The sequence below is a fragment of the Hemitrygon akajei genome, chromosome 11, assembly GCF_048418815.1.
Source record: "Hemitrygon akajei chromosome 11, sHemAka1.3, whole genome shotgun sequence".
NCBI classification, from domain to species: domain Eukaryota; kingdom Metazoa; phylum Chordata; class Chondrichthyes; order Myliobatiformes; family Dasyatidae; genus Hemitrygon; species Hemitrygon akajei.
Window position 1 is genome coordinate 136,458,613 of NC_133134.1, and position 24,002 is coordinate 136,482,614.

A 24,002-nucleotide genomic window follows, 5' to 3' on the forward strand; every position below is an offset into this window, starting at 1 on the left:
CTGGTCTGGTGGTTGCTCCGGGTCGGGTAAACAAGCGGTGGCATTGTCATAGTCCCTGGAGTGAGTGCTCTGTTTGTAGCGGCTGGGTGACGCTGCTCTGCTCGTGGCTCGATCACAATCTCCGGGCGGTGACGAGGTGACAGACAGCACTGGCTGAGGCTGCTGTAGTTGGCCAGCCTCGTCCTGCCAAGTGTGGGATGGGGTCTCAGGAGCAGTGCCTGGAGGAGAAGCTGCTGCAGGAGGCCGAACCCAAGCCCGGGGGCTCAGTGCGGGTCCTGCAGGTGAGAAACAGCCAGGAAAGCAATTGCTAAAAAGATCGCTCGTTTGCTGAGGAACAAAAGGGGTGTGCAGATTTTAAATATGCAACGGGCGATAAGGTAACGGAAAGAGATCAAAGCTTGCTAAAATAAAACCGAAATACTAAAAAATTTAGCATCTCGAACAGCATCTGCGCCGAGAGCAATTGTTAATGAGTCGGGGCAAGTACTGCATAAAGTTAGAGGAGACTGTGGAGAAGTTAAATTTGGAGAATTTAAACTGCAAAGTGACAGTAGTTGTGAGACAAGTTGCTGTGCGGCTGAAAAGCACTCCTTCCACAGGACTGAGCTCTGCATTTCAGCCTCCTGTGGTAACAAGTTAAGAGCCCATGACATTTGAGGAAGTGTGTTATCATTGGCTGATTGGCAGGAGGCAAAAAGTGGGAATAAAGGGAGCCTTTCCTGGTTAACTGCCGGTGACAAATGATGCACCACAAGGGGTTTGTGTGGGACCGCTTCATTTTACATATACTGTACAGTATGTCAATAATTTGGACGAGGGGCTTTGTGGCTAAGTTTGCAGACGATACGAGGATAAATGGAGGGGCAGATAGCGTTGAGGAAGCAATGAGGCTATAGAAGGATTTAGACAGATTAGGAAAATGGACAAAGAAGTGGCAGATGGAGTACAGTGTTGGGAAGTGTATGGTCATATACTTTGATAGAAGAAATAAAAGCGTAGACTATTTTCTAAATGGAGAGAAAAAGCAAAAATCTGAGGTGAAAAGGGACTTGGGAGTCCTCGTGCAGGATTCCCTAAAGGTTTAATTTGCAGGTTGAGTCGATGGTGAAGAAGGTAAATGAAATGTTAGCATTCATTTCAGGAGGACTAGAATATAAAAGCAAGGATGTAATGTTGAGGTTTTATAGAGCACTGGTGAGGCCTCACTTTAAGTATTGTTAACAGTTTTTGGCCCCTTACCCGAGGAAGGATGTGCTGACATTGGAAAGGGTTCAAAGGAGGTTCATGAAAATAATTCTGGGATTGAAGAGCTTATCATTTGAGGAGTGTTGATGGCTCTGGGCCTATAGTCACTGGAATTCAGAAAAATTGGGGAGGAGGGTTGATCTCATTGAAACCTATTGAATGTTGAAAGGCTTCAATATAGTGGATATGGAGATGATGTTCCCTTTGGTGGGGGAGTCTAAGACTAGAAGACACAGTCTCAGACCAGAGGGATGTCTGTTTAGGAAGGAGATGAATAGGAATTTCTTTAACCAGGGAGTGGGGATTCTGTGGAATTCTTTGCCACAGGTGGCTGTGGAGGCCAAGTCATTGGGTATATTTAAGGCAGGGGTTGATGGATTCTTGATTGGTCAGGGCATGAAGGGATATGGGGAGAAGGTAGGAGATTGGGGTTGAGAGGGAAATGAATCAGTCATGGTGGAGCAGACTAGATGGGCCAAATGGCCTAATTTGCTCCTATATCTTATGGTAACCCTTAAATTAATTTGACAGAACATTTATTTTAACTAACTGCCAGAACAAAATACAAGCCTGCTTAAAGTTTAACAAGATAAATTCCAAAATACTTTTGGTCATATTTAAGAGGACCAGTCAAAGTAGTAATGACTCCTTTTAGATCCAGTGTCTCCTTTTAGCAATTATTCCTGATGGATTTGGAGTGAGATCAGAACAGGAGGTGATTGTGAAACATTCTGTAGTAAAATTCCTGGCACATGAAGGAATATTGACTGGGTGAGTTACCAAAGTTTGTTGATGATTGAGGAGCAATATTTCAGTAAGGACAGTATAACAAGGAAGAATAGAAATATTGATAACTTTATCTTCAGTTTAACTGTCTGTTTAATCATGCCTTTCTCTGAATCTGTCGGTCTCCATCCCAGACTTTGACTTGTGTTTCTTCCCCACAGAAGAGCAATAGACAAGCACTGCCACTTTGCCAGAAACTTTGTTTTGCTGTGGGAGGTGCTCCATATCAAATGACAGGGAATGCTATTGGGTTTTTCCTCCAGATCTTCTTGCTGGATGTGGTCCAGGTAAGACTTAAGTACACACATCCTCCTCCATTTCCAAATTTACTAATCTGTGTAATTTGGTTGGACTTGTTTAGCTCTCTTCACTGTTGAAATGGTATATCCAGACTCTCCCTTCTTATTGAAAGTTCCCAAAGAGAAATCATACAAAGCAAACTAACGTAACTTGCCCGACATCTGAAAGATGGCTAGCTATTAGGTTAATTGGCCATTCTTTCTTCAGCAAGATGATAATTTATGTTATCAGTAATGCAGTCATGCAATATATGTTCACTCGTAGCCTATTAACTAATTCACTGTTCTGGATATGTTGATCTACTTTGCTCAAGGCATTGTTACAGCTGAGACTGTTCCGTTGTATCCACTGCAATGGAATCCATGCATCTGATGTATGTATATTGGTAACTTGTCTGCCAACCCTCATTTTAAAGTTTTCCAAGATATTGCTGCTACTCACTTTAATCTCCTTTAATCATACCGTCTCTTCTACTCCAATTCTAGCTATGGGCACCCCTCGTTTATACTGTTGCAGCTGTATTGCCTTGACCTTGGCACTATGTCCTGGAACTAGTTCCTGAACATTACTGACTTATTTTTAAGGCATACCCAATTATGCTGTATTATTTCCTTTTTTGATGTTTGGTGTTCACTGCCCGTGTGAAATTGTATTTTTTTGATGTTTATGAATGTTATATAAGTTTAGATTTAAGTATCAGCCTGCATTATTCTGTATCAATCTGATTCATTTGGAGGCTTTCTCCTGACTTTTAAATTAAATATGAACCATAGAACCATAGAACACTACAGCACAGTACAGGCTCTTCAGCTCTCCATGTTGTGCGAACCCATATAATCCTTAAAAAAAAGTATTAAACCCACGCTACCCCATAACCCTCCATTTTTCTTCCATCCATGTGCCTGTCCAAGAGGCTCTTAAATACCCCTAATGTTTTAGCCTCCACCACCATCACTGGCAAGTCATTCCAGGCACTCACAACCCTCTGTGTTTTTTAAAAAAAACTTACCCCTGACGTCTCCCCTAAACTTCCCTCACTTAATTTTGTACCTATGCCCTCTGGTGTTTGCTATTGGTGCCCTGGGAAACAGGTACTGACTATCCACCCTATCTATGCCTCTCATAATCTTGTAGACCTCTATCAAGTCCCCTCTCATTCTTCTACGCTCCAAAGAGAAAAGTCCCAGCTCTGCTAACCTTGCTTCATATGACTTGTTCTGCAAAGCAGGCAACATCCTGGTAAATCTCCTCTGCACCTTCTCCATAGCTTCCACATCCTTCCTATAATGAGGTGATCAGAATTGAACACAATACTCTAAGTGCGGTCTCACCAGAGATTTGTAGAGTTGCAACATGACCTCTCTACTCTTGAACTCAATCCCCCTGTTAATGAAGTCTAGCAACCCATAGGCCTTCTTAACTACCCTATCAACCTGAGGGATGTATGGATTTGAACCCCAAGGTCCCTTTGTTCATATCCTGTCTATATCCTCTTGTAACCTTCAACCACCTACAGCTCCATCCACAACTCCTCCAATCTTAGTGTCATCCGCAAAATTACTCACCCATTCTTCCACCTCTACATCCAGGTCATTTATAAAAATCACAAATAGCAGGGATCCCAGGACAGATCCCTGCAGCACTCCACTAGTCACCGACCTCCAAGCAGAATACTTTCCTTCCACAACTACCCTCTGCTTTCTTCCTTTAAGCCAGTTTTTTATCCAAACAGCCATGGTTCCACTTATCCCATGCCTCATGACTTTCTGGATGAGTCTCTCATGAGGGACCTTGTCAAAAGTCTATGTAGACCACATGCACTGCCCTACCCTCATCAATTTCTTTTGTTACCTCTTCAGAAAACTCAATCAGGCTCGTGAGGCACGATCTTCCCTTCACAAAGCCATGTTGACTATCCATGAGTAGACTGTACTTCTCCAAATGCTTGTAGATCCTGTCCTTAAGAATCCTTTCCAGTAGTTTGCAGACCACCGACGTAAGACTCACCGGTCTATAATTCCCAGGTGTCTCCCTATTACCTTTTTTAAACAAGGGAACTACATTTGCCATTCTCCAGTCCTCCAGCACTTCCTCTGCAGCCAAAGAGGATTCAAAGATCATAGCTAATGCTCCTGCGATCTCTCAATTCCCACAACAACCTGGAGTGTATCATATCCGGCCCTGGGGATTTATCAATCTTGATGTTTTTAAGAAGATCCAGCACTTCTTCTTCCTTAATCTCCACATTGTCCAGCACACAGGCCCGCTCTACTTCGACCTCATCCTGATCAAGATCCTTTTCACTTGTGAATACTGAATCAAAGTATTTATTTAGGACCTCCCCAACCTCCTCTGCCTCCAGGCACATGTTGCCCTCTTTATCCTTTGGCAGTCCCACCTTCGTTCTCATCATCCTCCTATTTTTCACATACGTATAGAACTCCTTGGGGTTCTCCTTAATTCTACATGCCAAGGCCTTCTCATGCCCGCTTCGAGCTCTCCTAAGTCCTTTCTTTAGCTCCTTCCTGGCTACCCTATATTTCTCATAAGCTCCTCCTACTTCCTATTTACTTCTTAAGTATGGTGTTTATAAAATTTGTGAACTATATATGCACAGTAATATGTTTGGTGAACTTTCTGTTTCAGATGGAGGCTTTCTATGCATCTCTGATTATCTTCATTGGTCGAGTTTGGGATGCTTTTACTGATCCTGTTGTTGGGTTCCTGGTCAGCAAAAGCAGAAGGACAAGATATGGCAAGTTGCTTCCTTGGTAAGGTTATCCTAAATAATGTCAATGTGTGGAATTGCAAACAGCAATATGTTTGGAGCTGCTGTTTTATAATAGACTCTGTGTTCAGGGGAATTTCACTTGCTTTGTTCTGCATCAGTTTAATGAGGAACAAACTCGTATGAAGCAAGTTTCCTCTTATAGCTGTCAGCTCAGCAGTTTTTGATTGAGCTTCCGTTAAACATGCAATGATTTAGAGTATTCACTTACCATTGTGCATATTATAGCCACCACTGCTGATATAAAAAGACTGGATCCACCATCCTCAGTGACCACGATAAAGATTAGCTTTTTTTGTCATGTGTACCTTGGAACATGCAGTGAAATGTGCCATTAGCGTCAAATCAAATCAGTGAGGATTATTCTGGGGGCAGCCCGCAAGTATCGCCTGTGCCAACGTAACATGCTCATAACTAACCCTAACTGTACGTTCTTGGAATATGGGAGAAAGCTAGAGAGCTTAGAGGAAACCCACATGGTCACGGGATATTGTATGAACTTTTAACAGACAACTGCGGGAATTGAATCCCTATCAGTGACTGCAGGTGGGGTAGTGCAGGTGATATTGCTAACTGCTACGTTACCTTGCCACCTGGTTTCCTTAAGGGGAAAAGTTGCATGACAAATCTGTTGGAATTCTTTGAGGAAGTAACAGGTAGAGTAGACAAAGGAGAGTCAGTGGATGTTGCTTACTTGGATTTTCAGAAATGTGCCACAAATGAGGCTGCTAAATGAGATAAAAGCCTATTATATTACAGGAGGGGTATGAGCCTTCTGCCAAATAATTGGCTGACTAGCAGTAATAAAGGGGGCCTTTTCTGCTTCCTCTGCAGGGGCCAGTGTTAGGTTTGCTACTTTTCACGTTATATGTTAATGATCTGGATGACGGAATTGATGGCTTTGTGACCAAGTTTGCTAATGATACAAAGATAGGTGGAGGGACAGATAACATAGAGGAAGCAGCAATTTGCAGAAAGACTTGGACAGATTAGAAGAACAGACAAGGAAGTGGCAGATGCAATGCTGTGGAGAGAAATGTATGGTCATATTCAGGAAACAGAACTTATTTCAAGAGGATTAGAATATGAAAGGAAGCAAGTAATACAGAGGTGTTATAAGGCATTGATCAGACCAAACTAGGAGTATTGTGAGCAGTTTTATGCCCTTTAAGAGAGGATATGCTGGGATTAGAGAGGATCCACAGGAAGTTTACGAGAATGTTCCCAGGAAAGGAAGGATTAACCTATGATGAGCATTTGAGCTGTGGGTCAAAACCCACTGGGGTTTAGATGAATGAAGGGGGACCTCATTGAAACATACCAAATATTGAAAACTTCGATTGTCTTGATGTGGAGAGGATGTTCCAATTGTGGGAGAGTCTAGGACCAAAGGGTTCAGATTCAGAGTGGAAGGATAATCCTTTAGAACAGAGATGAGTTGGAATTTCTTTAGATTGAGGTGGTGAATCTCAGAAATTTATTGCCAAAGACAGCTATGGAGGCCAAGCCAATGGGTATATTTAAAGCAGAAGTTGATATAGGTTCGTAATTAGTAAGGATGTCAAAGGAAGAAGGCAGAAGAAGGGTTGAAAGAGAAAATAAATCAGATGTGATTGAATGTCAGAACAGACTCTATGGGCCAAATAGCCTCATTCTGCTTCTATGGCTTATGGTCTTAAAGCATCTATTTTTCATTCTTTAGCAAGACTTTCTGGTGATTAACATTTCTTAAGGAAAATATACAGTAAAATGTTCTTTCTTTTTTTTCTAATATGCAATCCATTTTACTACTGACAAATATTCAATGCTTATCTTTTAATTGATGCGATAGAATCACTGTAATTATTGAAGCCTTTTGCCATTTAGATGAGGTTAAGTTATGCTTCTGTTCTAGCATAAAAAGCTAGTATCAAAATTTTGCTTTGTATGTAACAGCAAAAAAAGCTGAGAAGAATCAGCATCTGTGGGAAGGGAAACAATGAACATTTCAGGTGGAAAATCCTTCATCAGACTGGTCTTCATCTTGAAACACTACCTCTGGTTGTGTACTAGTAGAGCTGCTACATTAGTTTCAGAGACCTGGGTTCAGTATTGGCTGGGTGATCACTTTGTGGAGTTTGTGGAGATGAGGAGGAATTTCTTTAGCCAGAGAGTGGTGAATCTGTGGAATTTGTTGCCACAGGTGGCTGTGGAGGCCTGTCTATTGGGTATATTTAAGGCAGTGGTTGATAGATTCTTGATTAGTCAGGGCATGAAGCGTAACGGGGAGAAGGCAGAAGATTGTGGCTGAGAGCGAAATTGGGTCACCTATGATGAAATGACGGATCTGACTCAATGGTAAGAGTGGCCTACTTCTGCTCCTATATTTTATTGTCTTTTAGTCTTTCCACAGTGCCCGTTTCACCTCACTGCTCCATTTTCCTCTCACATCATGTAAACTGCTGCTAGTGTGTAGGTGAGTGTTAGAATCTGAAGGGAGGTGATGAGAGTAAGGGGAAATTAAAATAGGGATTGATGTAAATCAGTAGTCAATGGTTGATATAGACTTGGTGGGCTAAAAGGCCTAATTTTTGCCATTTCTCTTGATGGCGTTATGATTCTATAGATCAGGGGTTTCCATCCTTTATTATGCCATTAACTCTGTCATTAACTGAGGGGTCAGTGGACCCCAGGTTGTGGCCCCTGCTATAGATGTTGTATTCTACAATTAAGAACATTTTCTTTCGTTATACCCTATATTTACACTATTATTTTCTTAAACACTTTTTTGTCAGCCATGCAGAGATTAACGAAATGTTTTATCATGAAGTAGAACCTGAATGATAAAGAAGACCTATTAGTAAATCAAAGATTTATTAACGAATGAATGCAGTGCATGTTTTCAATAGCTTAACCAGAAATTGTACTGAATATAAGTCGTATATTCATTCATCAGTCAGATGTTCTTTATCTTCAGTCGTGCTAAAGGTCTCAGCCTGAAACATGAACAGTTTATTCCACTCTGACCTGCTGAGCTCCTCTAGCATTTTGTGGTGTTATTCTGAATATAAATTGGTCATTAGGTGGTGGGACTGTTCGCTGTCAATCAGTCATTTGTGCATGCAGGTGTGAGAACACGTGGTGCACATTACAGCCAAACTAAATCTCAGGAGTTAAGTGAAGGGAAGAAAATGTTCTGCAAATTACTTTTTTTTTTTTTAATTTTAAAGAATCTTGTCGCTGCTGAATAATTTCTACATTCTGATTTTTCCAGGATTATGTTTTCCATGCCATTTGGAATTGTTTCATATTTCCTGTTATGGTTCAGTCCTTCTAATACAATGTCCTGGGAATACAGTTTCTTCTGGTACCTTACAACCTACTGTGCCTTTCATACCTGTATGACTGTAAGTATTTTTTTTATCTGATGGCCTAATTAAACTCAGTTGTTTTGTAACAAGCTAATGTTTGCTGATCCATGTTGGAGGTTCAGTATCATATCTCTGGATGTAAATATTGGGACCTTTTTCCTCCCTGTTCTGAGAAGCAAAGCATTTTGAGTTCAAAAGTCAAGAGGTTATGTTGCAACTTTATAAAACTCTGTCTAGGCTGCATCTTCAGTATTGCGTACAGTTCTGGTCGTCATGCTATAGGAAGAATGTAGAGGCTTTGGAGAGGGCGCAGAAGAGGTTTGCCAGGATGCTGCCTGGTTTAGGAAGCATGTGATATCACGAGAAGCTGGACAAACTTGGGTTGTTTTCTCTGGAATGCTGGAGGCTGAGGGGAGATGTAAGGATGTAATGTTGAAGCTTTATAAAGCACTGGTGAGGCCTCACTTCGAGGATTGTGAGCAGTTTGAGGCCACTTTTCTTAGAAATGATGTGCTGAAACTGGAGAGGGTTCAAAGGAGGTTTGTGAAACTGATTTCAGGATTGAATGGCTTGTCATATGAAGAGTATTTGATGGCTCTAGGCCTGTATTCACTGGAATTCAGAAGTCTGAAGGGTGACCTGATTAAAACCTATCGAATGGTGAAAGAGTGGATGTAGAGAGGATGTTTCCTAGGGTGGGAGAGTCTTAAGACCAGAGTACACAGTCTTAGAATAGAGGGGTGTCCTTTTAGAATGGAGATGAGGAGGAATTTCTTCAGCCAGAGAGTAGTGAATCCGTGGAATTCTTTGCCACAGGTAGCAGTGAAGGCCAAGTCTTTATGTATAGTTAAGGCAGAATTTGATAGATTCTTGATTGGTCAGGGCATAATGGGATGCAGGGAGAAAGCAGGAGGTTAGGGCTGAGGAATATTGGATCAGCCATGATGAAATGGCGGAGCAGACTCAATGGGCCAAATGGCCTAATTCTGCTTCTATATCTTACGGTCTTATGGAAGATCTGATGGAGGTTTGCAAGATTATGGAAGGCGAAAATAGAGCGGCTAGACAATACCTGCTTCTCAGGTTTGAAATGTCTAATACCAGAGGGCATGCATTGAAGGTGAGGGAGTAGGTTCAAGGGGGATGTGAGGGTAAGTTTTTTTTACTCAGAGCGGATGCCTGAAATGTGCTGCCTGGTATGGTGATAATGACAATACATTAGAGGCTTTTAAGAGAGATTTGGATAGACATATGGATGTAAAGAAGATGGAAGGATTAGTGTTTGTCTCTTTATGATTTGATTTTTAGTTGGTTTGGCACAACATTGTGGGCTGAATGGCCTGTTCCTGTGCTGTACTGTTCTGTGTTCTATTAAACCGTACAGAATAATTTCCTAACATAACAGACGTTTACAAGGCATTATGGGGATAAAAGACAGTAATGTAATTCAGTTCTTCCTTGAGTTAAATCCAGCATGCAAAAATAAGCCATTCTTTGTGATGTTTTGAGATTAAACTGTAGATAAATAGAAAGTAAAGCTGCTTTTGTGCCATGTCATTCAAAGTTTAGATTGAGCAGATAGTCAGAGACTTTTTTCCCATGGTGGAAATGCCTACAACCAGGGGACATAATTTTAAGGTGATTGGGAGAAGGTCTGAGGTAACTCCTTTGCACAAAGTGGTAAGTGCGTGGATCACACTGCCAGGGATGGTGGTAGAAGCAAATACATTAGGGACATTTAAGAAACTCTTAGGTAGGCATATGGATAATAAAAAAAATGGAGGGCTGTGTAGGAGGGAAGGGTTAGATTGATCTTAGAGTAGGTTAAGGTCGGCACAAAATCGTGGACCGAAGGGCCTGTACTATGCTATAATGTTCAGAACCCATCATTACGTGGTTTACTTCACTTCATTGGCATCTGAATTGGATGCTTTTTTAAAATTTAGTTCAAAGAAAGCTGGAGGTGACACGTTATCTCACTGTGGCATCTGTATGTTGTCTTTATAGTTGCCTGTCTGTTTGAGCAAAGTGGGAGATAGACTGCAGACATGTTAGCTCTCTTCAGTTTTTAAGTTGCTAAAACTGCATAATTTCCAGTACTGCTAGAGGAAGTTTGTGGTGCAGGCTTATTTGGAGCAGTAGTGATGGTAGAATTAAAACATGGTGAAACCAGTTAGGTTCCTTGTGCCAGCACTGCTATTCATTTAGATTGTGGCTGATAATATTTTTTTAACTTCAGCGTCACTTTCTGTACTATATCTATGTAGAGTGATAGAGCAACACAGCACAGGTACAGTCTTTTCAGCCTTGTCCCCATGCTGACCGCTGTGCCCACCTAGCTAGTCAGAATTTGCCATGTTCGACCCTTGTTCCTTTAAGCCCCACCCCTCCACGTATCTATCCAGTGCTTCTTAAATAACACTGCTCAACTAGCCTCAACCATTTCCTCTGGCAGTTTCTTGAACGCATTTGCTACCCTCTGTGTATAAAAGGTGCCCTCGGGCCTCTTTTAAATCTTTTCCCTCTCACCCTAAACCTATGCCCATAGTTTCCCCTAACCTGGGGAATAGACTATAACCATCAACCTTATCTATGCCTCATAATTTTAAACACGTCTATAAAGTTGCCCTTCATTCTCCTATGTTCTAAGGAATAATAACTCGGCCTGGCCATCCTTTTCCTATGATCCATGGCCTTGAAATCTGGTGACATCCTTTTTAAATCCTTTCTATACTCTTTTTAGTTCAACCATGTCTTTTCTGTAATATGGTGAGCAAAACTGTACACAGTAGTCCATGAGTGACCTCACCAATGACTTAAACAACTGGAATACAATGTCCCAACTCTTATATTCAATGCTTTATTGATTGATGACTTTAAAATCTGTTACCAGTCTGTTGTAGCAAGTGTGGTCTTCTTTGTGGCTTTTTGTTCAGGAAGCAGCATCAGTGCTGGTGACGCAAAAAGACTAAATAAGCTCATTAAAAATCCTGGATCTGTCCTTGGCTACAACCTGGACTCTTGTGTTAGTGGTGGAGAGGATGTTCCTAAACAAACTGTTATCCATTATGGACAATCAGGCACATCCTCTCTGTGACCTACCAAATAAGCAATGGAGCACCCTTTCGAACAGACTCATTTAGCCCCGCTGTCACAAGGATCATTACAGAAAATCTTTCCTAGCAAATGCAATAAGCATATACATCTCTGTGCGGCAGGAGAACACACAGTACAATAGTCTCTGTTTCATTATTTTGTACATTATTATTGCACATTGGTAAATTATTATTGTGTATGGTTTTATTCTGCACTTTATTAATTAAGTTTGCACACTGCTAAGTGTATTTTAAATGTTGCTGCTGTAACAAAAGAATCTCCCATTTGGGATCAATAAAGTATTTATTATTATTATTTAAAAATAATAATTTATGTCTTGCGTATATTCAGTGACTGCGCTTCAACACTTTGTTCAGAGAATTCCAAATATTTACTGTTGTGCTAAATCTCAAACCGTTTAAATCACCATTATCATAAACTGCACTTCCTGCACTTTGGATTCCCCCCACTGTACATAAACCATTCTGTTTATCTAAAGCTTAATTTTTAAATATGGTTTCTAACTGCACATGAAGCAACTGTTGTTTCTGCTCAGGGAATTACTTAGTCCTGTAAAGCCTTCTTTCATCTACTGCTAACTTCCAAACTTGCTGTCAATGTTGTGCATCTGCAATTTGGCTGGAGATCTTCCTAAGATCCTTAAAGAATCTAAGCCAACAGGATAAGCAAAGTGTCTTTTCCCTCTTAACCTTGATGAGAAGGATAATTCAGATTTCACGGGGGAAACACATTCTTATCCCACTTAATCTCTTAATTCTGATTAGTTAATTATTTGGGGTTGCCTATAAAATCTTGGCATTTGTGGATCTGTCTCTGGCAATTGCTTACAGGTTTGTTTTAGCGCTTTGAATATTTCTGTTCCTACAGTGTTTCCATGTACCCTATTCGGCATTAACCATGTTTCTAGGTGGTGGTCAGCACGACAGAGATACAGCAACAGCATACCGTAAGTGTTAATTTGCCCTCTTCCAAAATATTAATATTTTAGCTGCTGCTTCTGACAATTCCCTGTGGTTACTCTTTCCTTGTGTTTTATGTTTTGCCTATAATATTTACTACTTTCCCAGAATAATTCTGTTGGCGTAGTTGATCCCTGTTGGAATATGATTTCTGAATCACATCCCACCAGCTGAATGTGTTGAGTTTAACCGATCTTGACTGAGAGAGTGGCAGAAATGTCACGAATTGATTTCAGTTTCTACTAGGCCTCGAATGAGTCAGTTGGGTAGGATTCTTTGTGATCAATGTGCAGAGGTGCGAACTGTTTGCTAAGACATTGAATGAAAAAGCTTTAAACTTGGCAGTTCTGCAATTAGTAACATTCTTATAGGTTTACAAATGGCTATTCCAGTACTTAGTATTGATCATTCCATACCCTTTATCTGTAGCTCTTAAAATTTCAGCAAAAATGTAACACAAAAGCCTTTTCTGGAGAATGGATGACTTAAATATTTTGTTAAGTAGGGCAATAAAATAACCATGTAGGATCCTGTATTGAAACTGTGTGTGGTAATGCTATAAGGCTATTGTGGGTATGTTTTCTTATTTTATAACTGGGTAATCTTGTTTGTCCATTTATAGGAATGGGAGTCGAAGTTTTGGCAACCCTGGCAGGAGCTACTATTCAGGGGCAGATTGTGGGTGCCTATCACAAACAAACTTTAAAAACCTGTCACTTGATCCAGAATGGGACCGCAGTCAACGATACTGTTCCACTAGTAAACAGCCTCAATAACACGGTCAGTGGTGCTCTTTGAGAAACCGCGGGAATGTCTTCAGCCTATAGCAATTTTGTTCAGAGATGAGTGGATATGACAGAAGGGCAAATTGGTACTGTTGTATGTTATGAATAAAACTTCTCTGAAGCCAGCATCTCTCTTTTCTATATTCAGCACGTAGATTTTTGTGCCTTTTTAAAGTGGGAGCATGATCAGATTAAAATTAATCTAACCAGAAATTATATGTAAACTCAACTCTCCAATCTGTATTGTGAATCTTATTACAAGGTTTTTCTTTGCCTATTGTTGCTAGGGCAACCTCCTTGGTAAAATGGAGTCAGAAAGTGAGATAATAATTCCTTATGCTACTTCCTGTATTCCCCGTATCCATGTTAAAATTACAAGCCCAAAGTAGATTCTGCTGTCACTGAATTTCCTCAATCTGTTCTGTAGAGGGCAAAATTTTGTGTTGTAGGTTACAAGAAAATATGAAAAGAGTCTCTTAAACTTGTTGCAAAATTCATGGAAATCACAACTGAACTCCATCAACACGCTTAGGATCCATTTCCTGTAATGCCCTTGGCTAGCAAAAGTTTATCTTGCAGATTGAGGCAGTTGGCAATATGATAGTCATTGCATGATCTTTGTGTTATTTTGGGCACAATGAAAGAAATGATCAGTAAACCAAAATGGAAGCTATTAGGTGATCCTTGTGGTATTCATTTCTAAATAAAAGGAGAAATTAGATGGAGAGTGAAAGAAACAGGAACACAGCTAAAATGCAAATTTAAACCATAAAGCAAAATACTGCAGATGTTATTAATCTGGGGGGGGTGGTGAGGATGAGAGGGAGAAAGTAAAAAAATTGTCAGAGATACTCTGCAGCTGAAGCAACATCAGTGAGGAGCAAAAAAATCAGTTGGCAATCTTGGATCAATACTGGGTAATCTTTGGCACAAAATGAGTTTGTAGTTGTAGAAAATGAGATGATGGGTGGAGAGAAGAAAAGGAAAACATTATGATGGGGTGGAAACTAAAATTTAATTGGTTGGTGCTGGTGCCGACTGAAAGAAGGTAGTAACCAGCCCTTATCACCGTTTTGCAGCAGGCACTCCTACTGCTTGATATGCTCTTTCCAGCATTTTCAATGTTTATTACACCTAATATGTTAAACACTCTGGTCTATGTGCAGTATTTTACTTTGATAAGGACAAATGTGTGCACAGCAGAAGAGTAACTGGAAAAAGCAAATGCATTACTGTACTAGCAACACATACAAAATGCTGGTGGAACGCAGCAGGCCAGGCAGCATCTATAGGAATAAGTATTGTCGACGTTTCGGTCCGAGACCCTTTGTCAGGATGAACTGAAAGAAGAGATAGTAAGAGATTTGAGAGGGGGAGGGGGAAATCTGAAATGATAGGAGAAGACAGGAGGGGGAGGGGTGAAGCTAAGAGGTGATTGGCAAAAGGGATACAGAGCTGGAGAGGGGAAAGGATCATGGGACGGGAGGCCTCGGGAGAAAGAAAGGGGCAAGGAAGCACCAGAGGAAGATGGAGAGCAGGCAAGGAGTGATTGTGAGAGGGACAGAGAGAGTAAAAAAAAGGGGGGGAAAGAGAGAATAATAAATAAATAAGGGATGGAGTAAGAAGGGGAGGAGGGTCATTAACGGACGTTAGAGAAGTCAATGTTCATGCCATCAGGTTGGAGGCTACCCAGACGGTATATAAAGTATTGTTCCTCCAACCTGAGTGTGGCTTCATCTTGACAGTAGAGGAGGCCATGGATTGACATATCAGAATGGGAATGGGATGTGGAATTAAAATGTGTGGCCACTGGGAGATCCTGCTTTCTCTGGCAGACAGAGCGTAGGTGTTCCGTGAAACGGTCTCCTAGTCTGCATCGGATCTCACCAATAATATAGAAGGCCGCACTGGGAGCACCGGACGCAGTATACAGTGAGAACAATAAAAGATACATTGGAGACAGCAATTTTTGAACTTGAGAATGCTGTTACTCTAATCTGCCTAAGAGATACTGACTGCAATTCAATGTATTGTTGGAGATTTCCCTGCATTTCCTTTTCCAAATCATGTTGCCATTGCTTGCAGTATCTCACTTGCTTCCATTGAAGAAGACCAAAAGAGCAATGGAACTTGAAGTTCTATTGCTGTTTTGGTCTTCTGTGACTGCTAGTGCTGTAGTAATTTAAGGTCTGTAAATGGCATAGGGAAGAGTGGAAAATGGTCCCAGGAATTAAGGGGGTGAGTTAGGAGAAAGAGAGCAGAAACTTGGCTTTTTTGTTAAATAAGAATGGTCTGGTAACCCTGCATAATAAATAAATTTTTAAAAAGTAAGTATATCCATAACACTAGATAGTGAAAATTTAACTTCACTCCTTCTTTATATCGCTTAGGCAGTCCCATGGGATCAAATACGACTTGTTTCTGCTCTGGTTTATGGCTAATGTAGGAACTGCAGAGTGTTCCACAGATAGGGCAAGAGTCAGCTGAAAGGGAGGGTAGATGTGTAGTGTCTGAAGAATTGTCCTCCTGCCACTTTGGCAGGGCTTTGATGTGCTGTCCAATACATGCCCTCAAGGTTCTCAATATCTCCCTGAAGGCTTTGTATAAGAATTGATCAATAAGTGGAATAAGTTTTGGTTAGAATTTTTGATTAAATAAAGTAATTGAGTAGCTTGATTATTTTATATTCAGAAGAATTGTTCCGTACAGTTACAATTGTCTAAGGAGATTTTATATACGTGGCTTTAGGTTCTTCCATACCGGAAACGGGTCTTTTTCTATTTCCACAGAAATGGGCTTATATGCAGGCAGCAATGGTTATCACTGGCCTATACTTTCTCTGTTCATTGATTCTGCTACTTGGAGTAAAGGAACGTGCAGGTAAGTGACTGGGACGTGACTGCAACCCAGAGATGTGAAAGCAGCTTAAGGTTGATCAGTTTTAATGGCTGCCTGGACCCTGCGATGCTGAATTACTTTTTTACATTTTTTCCTTTTTTTTTCTCCATTCCTACCTATTAAAGTTTGCATCCTGTGGGAGTCAGTTGGCATCTAATACCTTACCAGAACAGCCACTTTTCCTGCATGGGGCCAGCTACTGAATTTTACAACCTAGTTTAAGAATGGCAAACAGATTTGGCAGGTTTAAGTTTTACACATTTTTGACAGATTTTACACATTACATATATCCTCAGGAGGTGATGGAACCATCTAGCTGTATTTCAAAGATATTATTTGTATAATAATTGGCTCTTTTATTTTTTGAAACCTCTGCAACTGGATCCTCAACTTCCTAACCGGAAGACCACAATCAGTACGGATTAGAAATAACATCTCCACCTCACTGATAACACTGGCGCTCCACAGTGATGTGTGCTTAGCCCACTGCTTTACTCTCTCTATACCCATGATCTTGTGGGTAGTGTTGGGCTTGAAATTCTGCCCTGTGTTCGTTTAGGAAGAGAGACAACCAACACCGGAATATTACAAAACTTAGGTTTATTGCAGAATTCGTAACTGGTACAGCGAATCGACGGAATCGCTGGAGAAGGCGCGTTCCGACCTCCCCTTACAATCTGCTCTTATTTATATCCCTTTTCCCCCCAGCACAACCCCCCGCTACATATTAGGTAATATCGGGCACTTGTGTCCATCTTATTGGCCCGCAGCCATATGCTCACGAGTTACCTGTTTCTTTTGTTTACTGAATCGCATGACACTGTTAGTTTCGGTGTAGCGGGGTCCCCAGTTTCGCTCCCCCCACCCTCTCATTACGTGAGCCACTCCTGACCTGTAATGGCAGTCTCGAATTAACCCTAACATTAACCCTAACACTCCCTCCCTTGGCCTCCCAGAGGCCACACCCCTTACAAGCTTTTCCGCGGCTGCCGGGATCAGGCAGGGAGGTGAGCGTCCCCCGGCACTCTTTGGCGTGTCCTCCCTATTTGCTTATCCTGATTTGTCCGACCTAGGGTCACAAAATATGGGTAGGGGTTCCCTAAACATCCGCAATTTTTACAAGAAGCATGCAACATTTCAGAAAACTTATTCAAGAACAAATTCACAATCCCCCCCTTGCCATGGTCCATTTCAGTCCGTGTCCTCCCATAGCGCGTCCGCTTTCCGGGAGGGCCGTGTCCTCCCCTTCCACTGGGAACAAGGGTGCCTGGTACGCCGGTGGAGTTCCATCCTTTCCGGTCAAGGCTCGATCTATAGTCCCGCAACAACAACCACACGTAATAAAGATAGCAATTGAAATAGACAGTCCTAGAGCCGACTGTCCCAGAAACGCTCCCCACTTGCCAGAGGTCTTATTTAGCCAGTAGAAAATGATGCCAGTTATTGTCCCCCTCCCTTCTTACCTTTTAATGCCCTGTTGGAGACCTCGGTGACAGGGTATGGACCATGCCACCGTTTTCCGTTCCAGGTGAGCTTCCCCGGGCCTCGGAGGAACACTTCCACTCCTACCTTGATGGTGTCCGACCCCTGCGGCTGCTCACTGTTAGTTTATTGAACTCGCACAGTTATCAATTTTACCATATTTCTAAAAACTCTCATATACTCTGTTACTCAACACACAAATGTCTGAGTTTCGGTAACTCGAAATTGAAGTGCTCCATGGCTCCCTAGTACACAGAGAGGATCAAATATGGGACGGTCGCCTTTCAAAACCTGACCTTCGCGTGGGAGATTTCTCCTCTTAACAACCAGTCTAAGGTAGGCGCCGTCAGTATCCCCGTGCACTAAGGTGTACCGCGGAACACTTTCTCTTCTCCTCCTCACTCCTGAGACTTTTATGCCCATCGTGGGCGGCGGGTACCCTCACTCAGAAGACTTTTCCACGGGCGGAGGATCTTCCTAAAAACAGATAAGAATTAGTACTTACCAGTCACGATTCTGCACCGGGAATGATCTCTCCCAGGGTAATTTGGGGTTGGTGAGGATCCGTCAGCAGACAAGATCTAACTCAGTGATTTAACTATCTAGTGGAAGTCTTCGATATAACAGGCACTTCCTGACCTTAGTCGAGCTTGCGGCCGCAAGTTGTCTGCTGTCGGACCCGCCAGCCTGTGTTGTCTCTCCCTCCCCACGTCGGGGTCACCAAATGTTGGGCTTGAAATTCTGCCCTGTGTTCGTTTAGGAAGAGAGACAACCAACACCGGAATATTACAAAACTTAGGTTTATTGCAGAATTCGTAACTGGTACAGCGAATCGACGGAATCGCTGGAGAAGGCGCGTTCCGACCTCCCCTTACAATCTGCTCTTATTTATATCCCTTTTCCCCCCAGCACAACCCCCCGCTACATATTAGGTAATATCGGGCACTTGTGTCCATCTTATTGGCCCGCAGCCATATGCTCACGAGTTACCTGTTTCTTTTGTTTACTGAATCGCGTGACACTGTTAGTTTCGGTGTAGCGGGGTCCCCAGTTTCGCTCCCCCCACCCTCTCATTACGTGAGCCACTCCTGACCTGTAATGGCAGTCTCGAATTAACCCTAACATTAACCCTAACACTAGGCAGAGCTCAAACAGCATCTATAAATTTGCTGATGATACAGCCACTGTTGGCAGAATTTCAGATGGTGACGAAAGGGCATACTGGAGCAAAATAATACCTGTGAGTTGAGTGGCGTCACAGCAATAACCTTGCACTCAACATCAGCAAGACCAAAGACCGGATGATGGACTTCAGGAAAGGGTAAGATGAGGGAACACAAACCAATCCTCATAGAGGGATCAGAAGTGGAGAGAGTGAGCAATTTCAAGTTCCTGGGTGTCAATATCTCTGAGGACCTAACCTGGATGCAACATACTGATGCAGCTAGAAAGAAGGCAAGACTGCGGCTATATTTCATTAGGAGTTTGAGGAGATTTAGTTTGTGAACTAAAACATTCAAAAACTTCTACAAATGTACAGTGGAGAATATTCTGACTGGCTGCATCACCATTTGGTATGGGGGGGGGTGGGTGACTACTGCACAAGATCGAAAAAAGCTGCAGAAACTTGTAAAATTAGTTCTATCATGGGTACCAGCCTCCATAATATCCAAGACTTCTTCAAGGAGCAGTGCCTTAAGAGGTGGTGTCTATCATTAAGGAACCCCGCTACCCGAGACGTACCCTCTTCACACTGTTACCATTGGGGAGCAGGTAAAGAAGCCTGAAGACACACACTCAGCTGCTTCCCCTCTGCCATCTGATTTCTAAATGGACATTGAACCCATGAACACTACCTCACTACTTTTTATTTCTGTTATTTTGCACTTCTTATTTTAACTTAACTATTTAATAGTCCATACATATACTTAATGTAACTCAGTTTTTTCTCTATGTTTATTTATCACCTATTTCATTGTACTGCTGCCGTAAAGTTAACAGATTTCATGACTTAAACTGATGCTATTAAATCTGATTCTGATCAATGCAGGTTGTTACACTCCCAAAGAACATTTACGTCTGTCATATAAGACAGGTTTGAAGCTCGTAATGAGTCACAGACCATACCTGAACCTAACCTTTGGCTTTCTGTGTGTCTCATTAGCTTTTCAGGTAAGTGAACAAGTGAAAATGTTGCCGTGTATTTACTGGTTGTCATTAGGCTTTTGCATCAACTATTTATTAAAAAAAGCAGAAATCTTGTTTTTGATGTAAAAAGTCAACAGTAATGCATCTGATTAAATGGCACAGTCTTGAATTCTCTATTTGATTGCTCATAATTCTGCCAATAAGTCTGGCCGTACGTTTGCTGCAAAGGAAAGCCTCATGTTCTTTCTGTGATAATATAATTTCCAAGTAAATGCTGGAAGTACTAATGCTACAACAGACATGTTAAATTGATTTTGTTTCCATTATATTTTTCTAATTTTATATCCAGTGACTTCTCTAGAAAGTTCTAGTAAAAATGTTTTCTTTATCCATTGCTTTCTCTCAATCATAGTTGACAAGAGATTCAACTGTATCTGCCCACTTTTTCCCCTGCACTCACGCTCTCCTCCCACCCAAAGCAAGAATAAGTGGTCCCCTTGTCCTCACCTTCTGCCCCACCAGCCTCCACACTCAGTGATTCATTTGCTACCTTCAGTGTGAAGTAGTAGATCTAACATCTTCCATCTGAGATGCACCTAGAGTAACCCAGCAGGTCAGGCAGCATCTATGGAAAGGAATAAAAGGTCAGCATTTTGAGCTGATGCCCTTCATTAGGACAGGAAAGGAAGGGGTAAGAAGGCCTTGCTGAAGTCCATGTAGACGACATCCACTACCAAATACACCTTTGCCAAAAAAACATTTCGTTTTAATCCACACTTGCCAGATTCTTTACAAAACTATCAAAATTGACCTTTCTTCAATTTAGATTTCAACCTGAAAACCAGACCTATCCTTCTCTATAATTATCTTGAAACTAATGGCATTATGATCACGAGATGCGAAGTGTTCCCCTGCACAACTCCTGGCACTTGCCCTGTCTTATTCCCGAACAGGAGATCTATTATTGCCCTTAACCTTTCTTGAACACACTTCCCAAACCCTATCCCATCTAGCCGTTTTACTGTTTGAGAAATATGTGGAAAGTTAAGATCACCTACTATCACTACCGTATGTTTCTTACATAAGTTTCTTACATTGTATGCGATCTCTCTACAAATTTGCTCCTCTAAATCCCATTGACTATTAGTTGGTCTATAATGTAATCTCATTAACATGGACATCCCTTTCTTGTTCCCCAGTTCCACACATATAGCTTCAGTAAATAAGTTCTCCAGCTTATCCTGTCTGAGCACTGCCGTGACCGTTTCCCTAACTGATAATGCCATCCTTTCTCCTCTAATTCCTCCTGCACTATCATGTCTAAAACATTAAAACTCCAGAACATTGAGCTGCCAATCCTATTCCTCCTCCAACGAAGTCTCACTAATGGTTACATTGTCATAATTCCACGTGCTGATCCATGACCTAAGTTCATTCGCTTTTCCGACAATACTCCTTGCATTGAAGTATACGCAACTCAGAACATTAGTCACACCATGCTCAGCCTTTCAATTCTTGACTTTGTATGTCAGCTGAACAACATCTTTCCCCCAGCCACTCCATTATCTGCTCTGGCATTCTGGTTCCTGTCCTCCTATAGCTCTAGTTTAAATCCCTCTCCCTGTGTAGCACTAGCAAATCTCCCCGTAAAGGTATTATTACCCCTCCAGTTCAGGTGTAACCTGCCTATCTGCACAGATTCCACCTTCCCTGGAAGAATGCCCAATGATCCAAAAATCTGAGGCTCTCTCATATGCCCAGTCTCCTGAGTCACATGTTAATCAGTATGATCTTCCTATTTATGGCTTCAGTAGCACATGGGATGTTAGCAATCCTGAGATCACAACACTGGAGGACCTGTCCTTTAACTTTGCACTTAACTCCTAGACATCATCACCCTTCCTATCTATGTCATTGATACTGTCATAGATTCCAACCACTGGCTGCTCACCCTACTGGTTAAGATTGTTCTGGGCTTGATACAAGATGTTTCTGACCCTGGCACCCAGGAGGGAACATACTTTTTGGGAATCTTGTTCTGATCCACAGTTAAAGTCTTATCACTACAGCTCACTTCTCTTCTTTTCCCTTCTGAGCCACAGAGCCAAACTCAATGCCAGAGAACCGAGTGCTGTGACTTTCCTCTGCTAGGCATCACCCCAATGGTATCCAAATTGGTACATCTGTTATTGATGGGAATCATCACAGGGTACTCTGCCTAACCCTTTCAGCTCCCTGATGTTACTACCTTTCAGTATTGCCTGTAGGTCAACCACTCAGCCTTAAGGATTCAGTGTCCATTCAGCTTCATTCCCAATTCTGTAACACAATCTGAAAGAAGCAGTTAGATTCACTTCTTGCAGATGTAGTCATCAGAGACGATAGAAGTCTCCTGGCCTTCCCACATCTCGCAAGAGGAGCATTCCACTGTCCCCTGCCTGGCATCCCCTCACCCCCCCCCCCCCCCCCACTGCTCTAACTATGCAATAAAAAAGAAAGAAAATAAAATGAAGAATAAACATCTACCTACATCCTAAAGCTCTCCTCAGCAAAGCCTGAACTCCCTTACTCTAACATTGTCCATTCCAACAGTGGCCACACCACTTAAGCCTCGCTTCCTTTTATTGGTCCTTGCCAAGTGCCTAATTAAACAAAATCCAATATCTTTGGGAACGGTGGTGCGCAGAATGTTCTAACTGCACCCACTTTCTTCTCTGGAAATCTTTCTCCCAGTATACAAGATTCAATGTCTCCTCAGGAACTGTGATGCACAGAATGTCCTGACCCTCCCCCCACCTTGTTTTGAAACCTCCTTCCTGTTACGCAAAATCCAACATCTCCTCGTGAACTGTGGTTTGCAGAATGTCCTGACCCTCCCCCCACCTTATTTTGAAACCTCCTTCCTGTTACGCAAAATCCAACATCTCCTCGTGAACTGTGGTGTGCAGAATGTCCTGACTGCCCCCTGCTCTCTTCCTTTGAAATCTATCTCTACCATGTAAACTCCAACGGGTCTAAAATCCAGTGACTGTGTCCTGATTTTGATTCTATTTTCCAAATGAAGACATTGAATACAAATCATATCGTGGCAAAGAGAACATGAGAGGAGAAGGCAATGGAGGAATGCACAATGTATTCCAGCACTTCCAGTAGGGTAAACAAATGAGAAAATCTGCCGATGCTGGAAATCCAAGCAACACACACAAAACGCTGCAGGAGCTATCTATGCTGCCTGACCTGCTGAGTGCCTGCAGCATTTTGTGTGTTACTTCCAGTAGGGTGCAACCAGCTTCATGAATAGGAAGACCAGGTACTGCCTTTGGTATTCACAGAGACACCAAGTATAGATTGAGTGACTGCTTTGCAGAACACCACCATTCATTCTGCAGAAAGGTTTGGACCTTTCATTTTCCCCCTCACTTTCTCTCTGTGTCCCATTTCCAGTCCAAGTACAAACCTGCTCCAGAGAAAGCTCAAGGACGATTAAATTGACTCTTTATCTTTCTTGCAAGTGCTGCCTAACTTGCTGAGTACTTCCTGCATTCTTTTGTTTTTAGATTTCGTAATTCCAGCATCTGCAATGTTTGCTGTGTCAGAGTATTATTTCAGCATTGATTATTTTCCACTTTCTTCTGCCCTAACTACCATTTCTTATTCTCAGTTAGATCAATTATGATTAACAAACTTAACTACTGTAACTCTCAGCTGTAACCAACACCATTTGTGTGCAAAATAAATGTGTCATTCAGTCCCATTTGGTCACCACCTCGTATTTTCTCCTCCCCTTATCTCTGTAATTCTCCAAATGTGCACTTGCTGAGTATTCCCAACATTTTCTGCTTTAAATGTATTCAGTAAATGAGTGAGAAAACAACTTAATTCAGCGGCACTACCGTATTCTCCAGTGCCTCCGCCTTACCCTATCCCCACAAGCTAGTGACCTTTGCATTCTCTGTTTTGAAATGTGAAAATGACCATATACGTAAGGGGCTGGAGCACAGAGTGAGCATCAAATGGAAAGTAAATTCCAAAGCAATTTTATGTGCATTGCTCTAATTTCCAAGATTTACAATCAAAATTTGTGTTTGTTTTATTAAAAACAGCCTGATTTTTATCAAAATTTAATATGTATCGTGTTTCTTCC

At 41.8% G+C, this 24,002-nt stretch overlaps 1 protein-coding gene across 1 annotated transcript in view; it reads left to right on the top strand.

Annotated features, from left to right (window-relative positions):
* LOC140736046 (sodium-dependent lysophosphatidylcholine symporter 1-like) overlaps positions 1 to 24,002 on the top strand; it is a 38,996-nt gene continuing 14,994 nt past the window's right edge. Inside the window, exons 1-8 of the mRNA XM_073061753.1 lie at positions 1 to 281; positions 2,193 to 2,318; positions 4,978 to 5,102; positions 8,373 to 8,505; positions 12,454 to 12,532; positions 13,168 to 13,325; positions 16,120 to 16,210; positions 19,761 to 19,882. Coding sequence (XP_072917854.1) covers positions 198 to 281; positions 2,193 to 2,318; positions 4,978 to 5,102; positions 8,373 to 8,505; positions 12,454 to 12,532; positions 13,168 to 13,325; positions 16,120 to 16,210; positions 19,761 to 19,882 — 918 coding nt within the window. The 5' untranslated portion in view covers positions 1 to 197. The remainder of the gene's footprint in view (positions 282 to 2,192; positions 2,319 to 4,977; positions 5,103 to 8,372; positions 8,506 to 12,453; positions 12,533 to 13,167; positions 13,326 to 16,119; positions 16,211 to 19,760; positions 19,883 to 24,002) is intronic.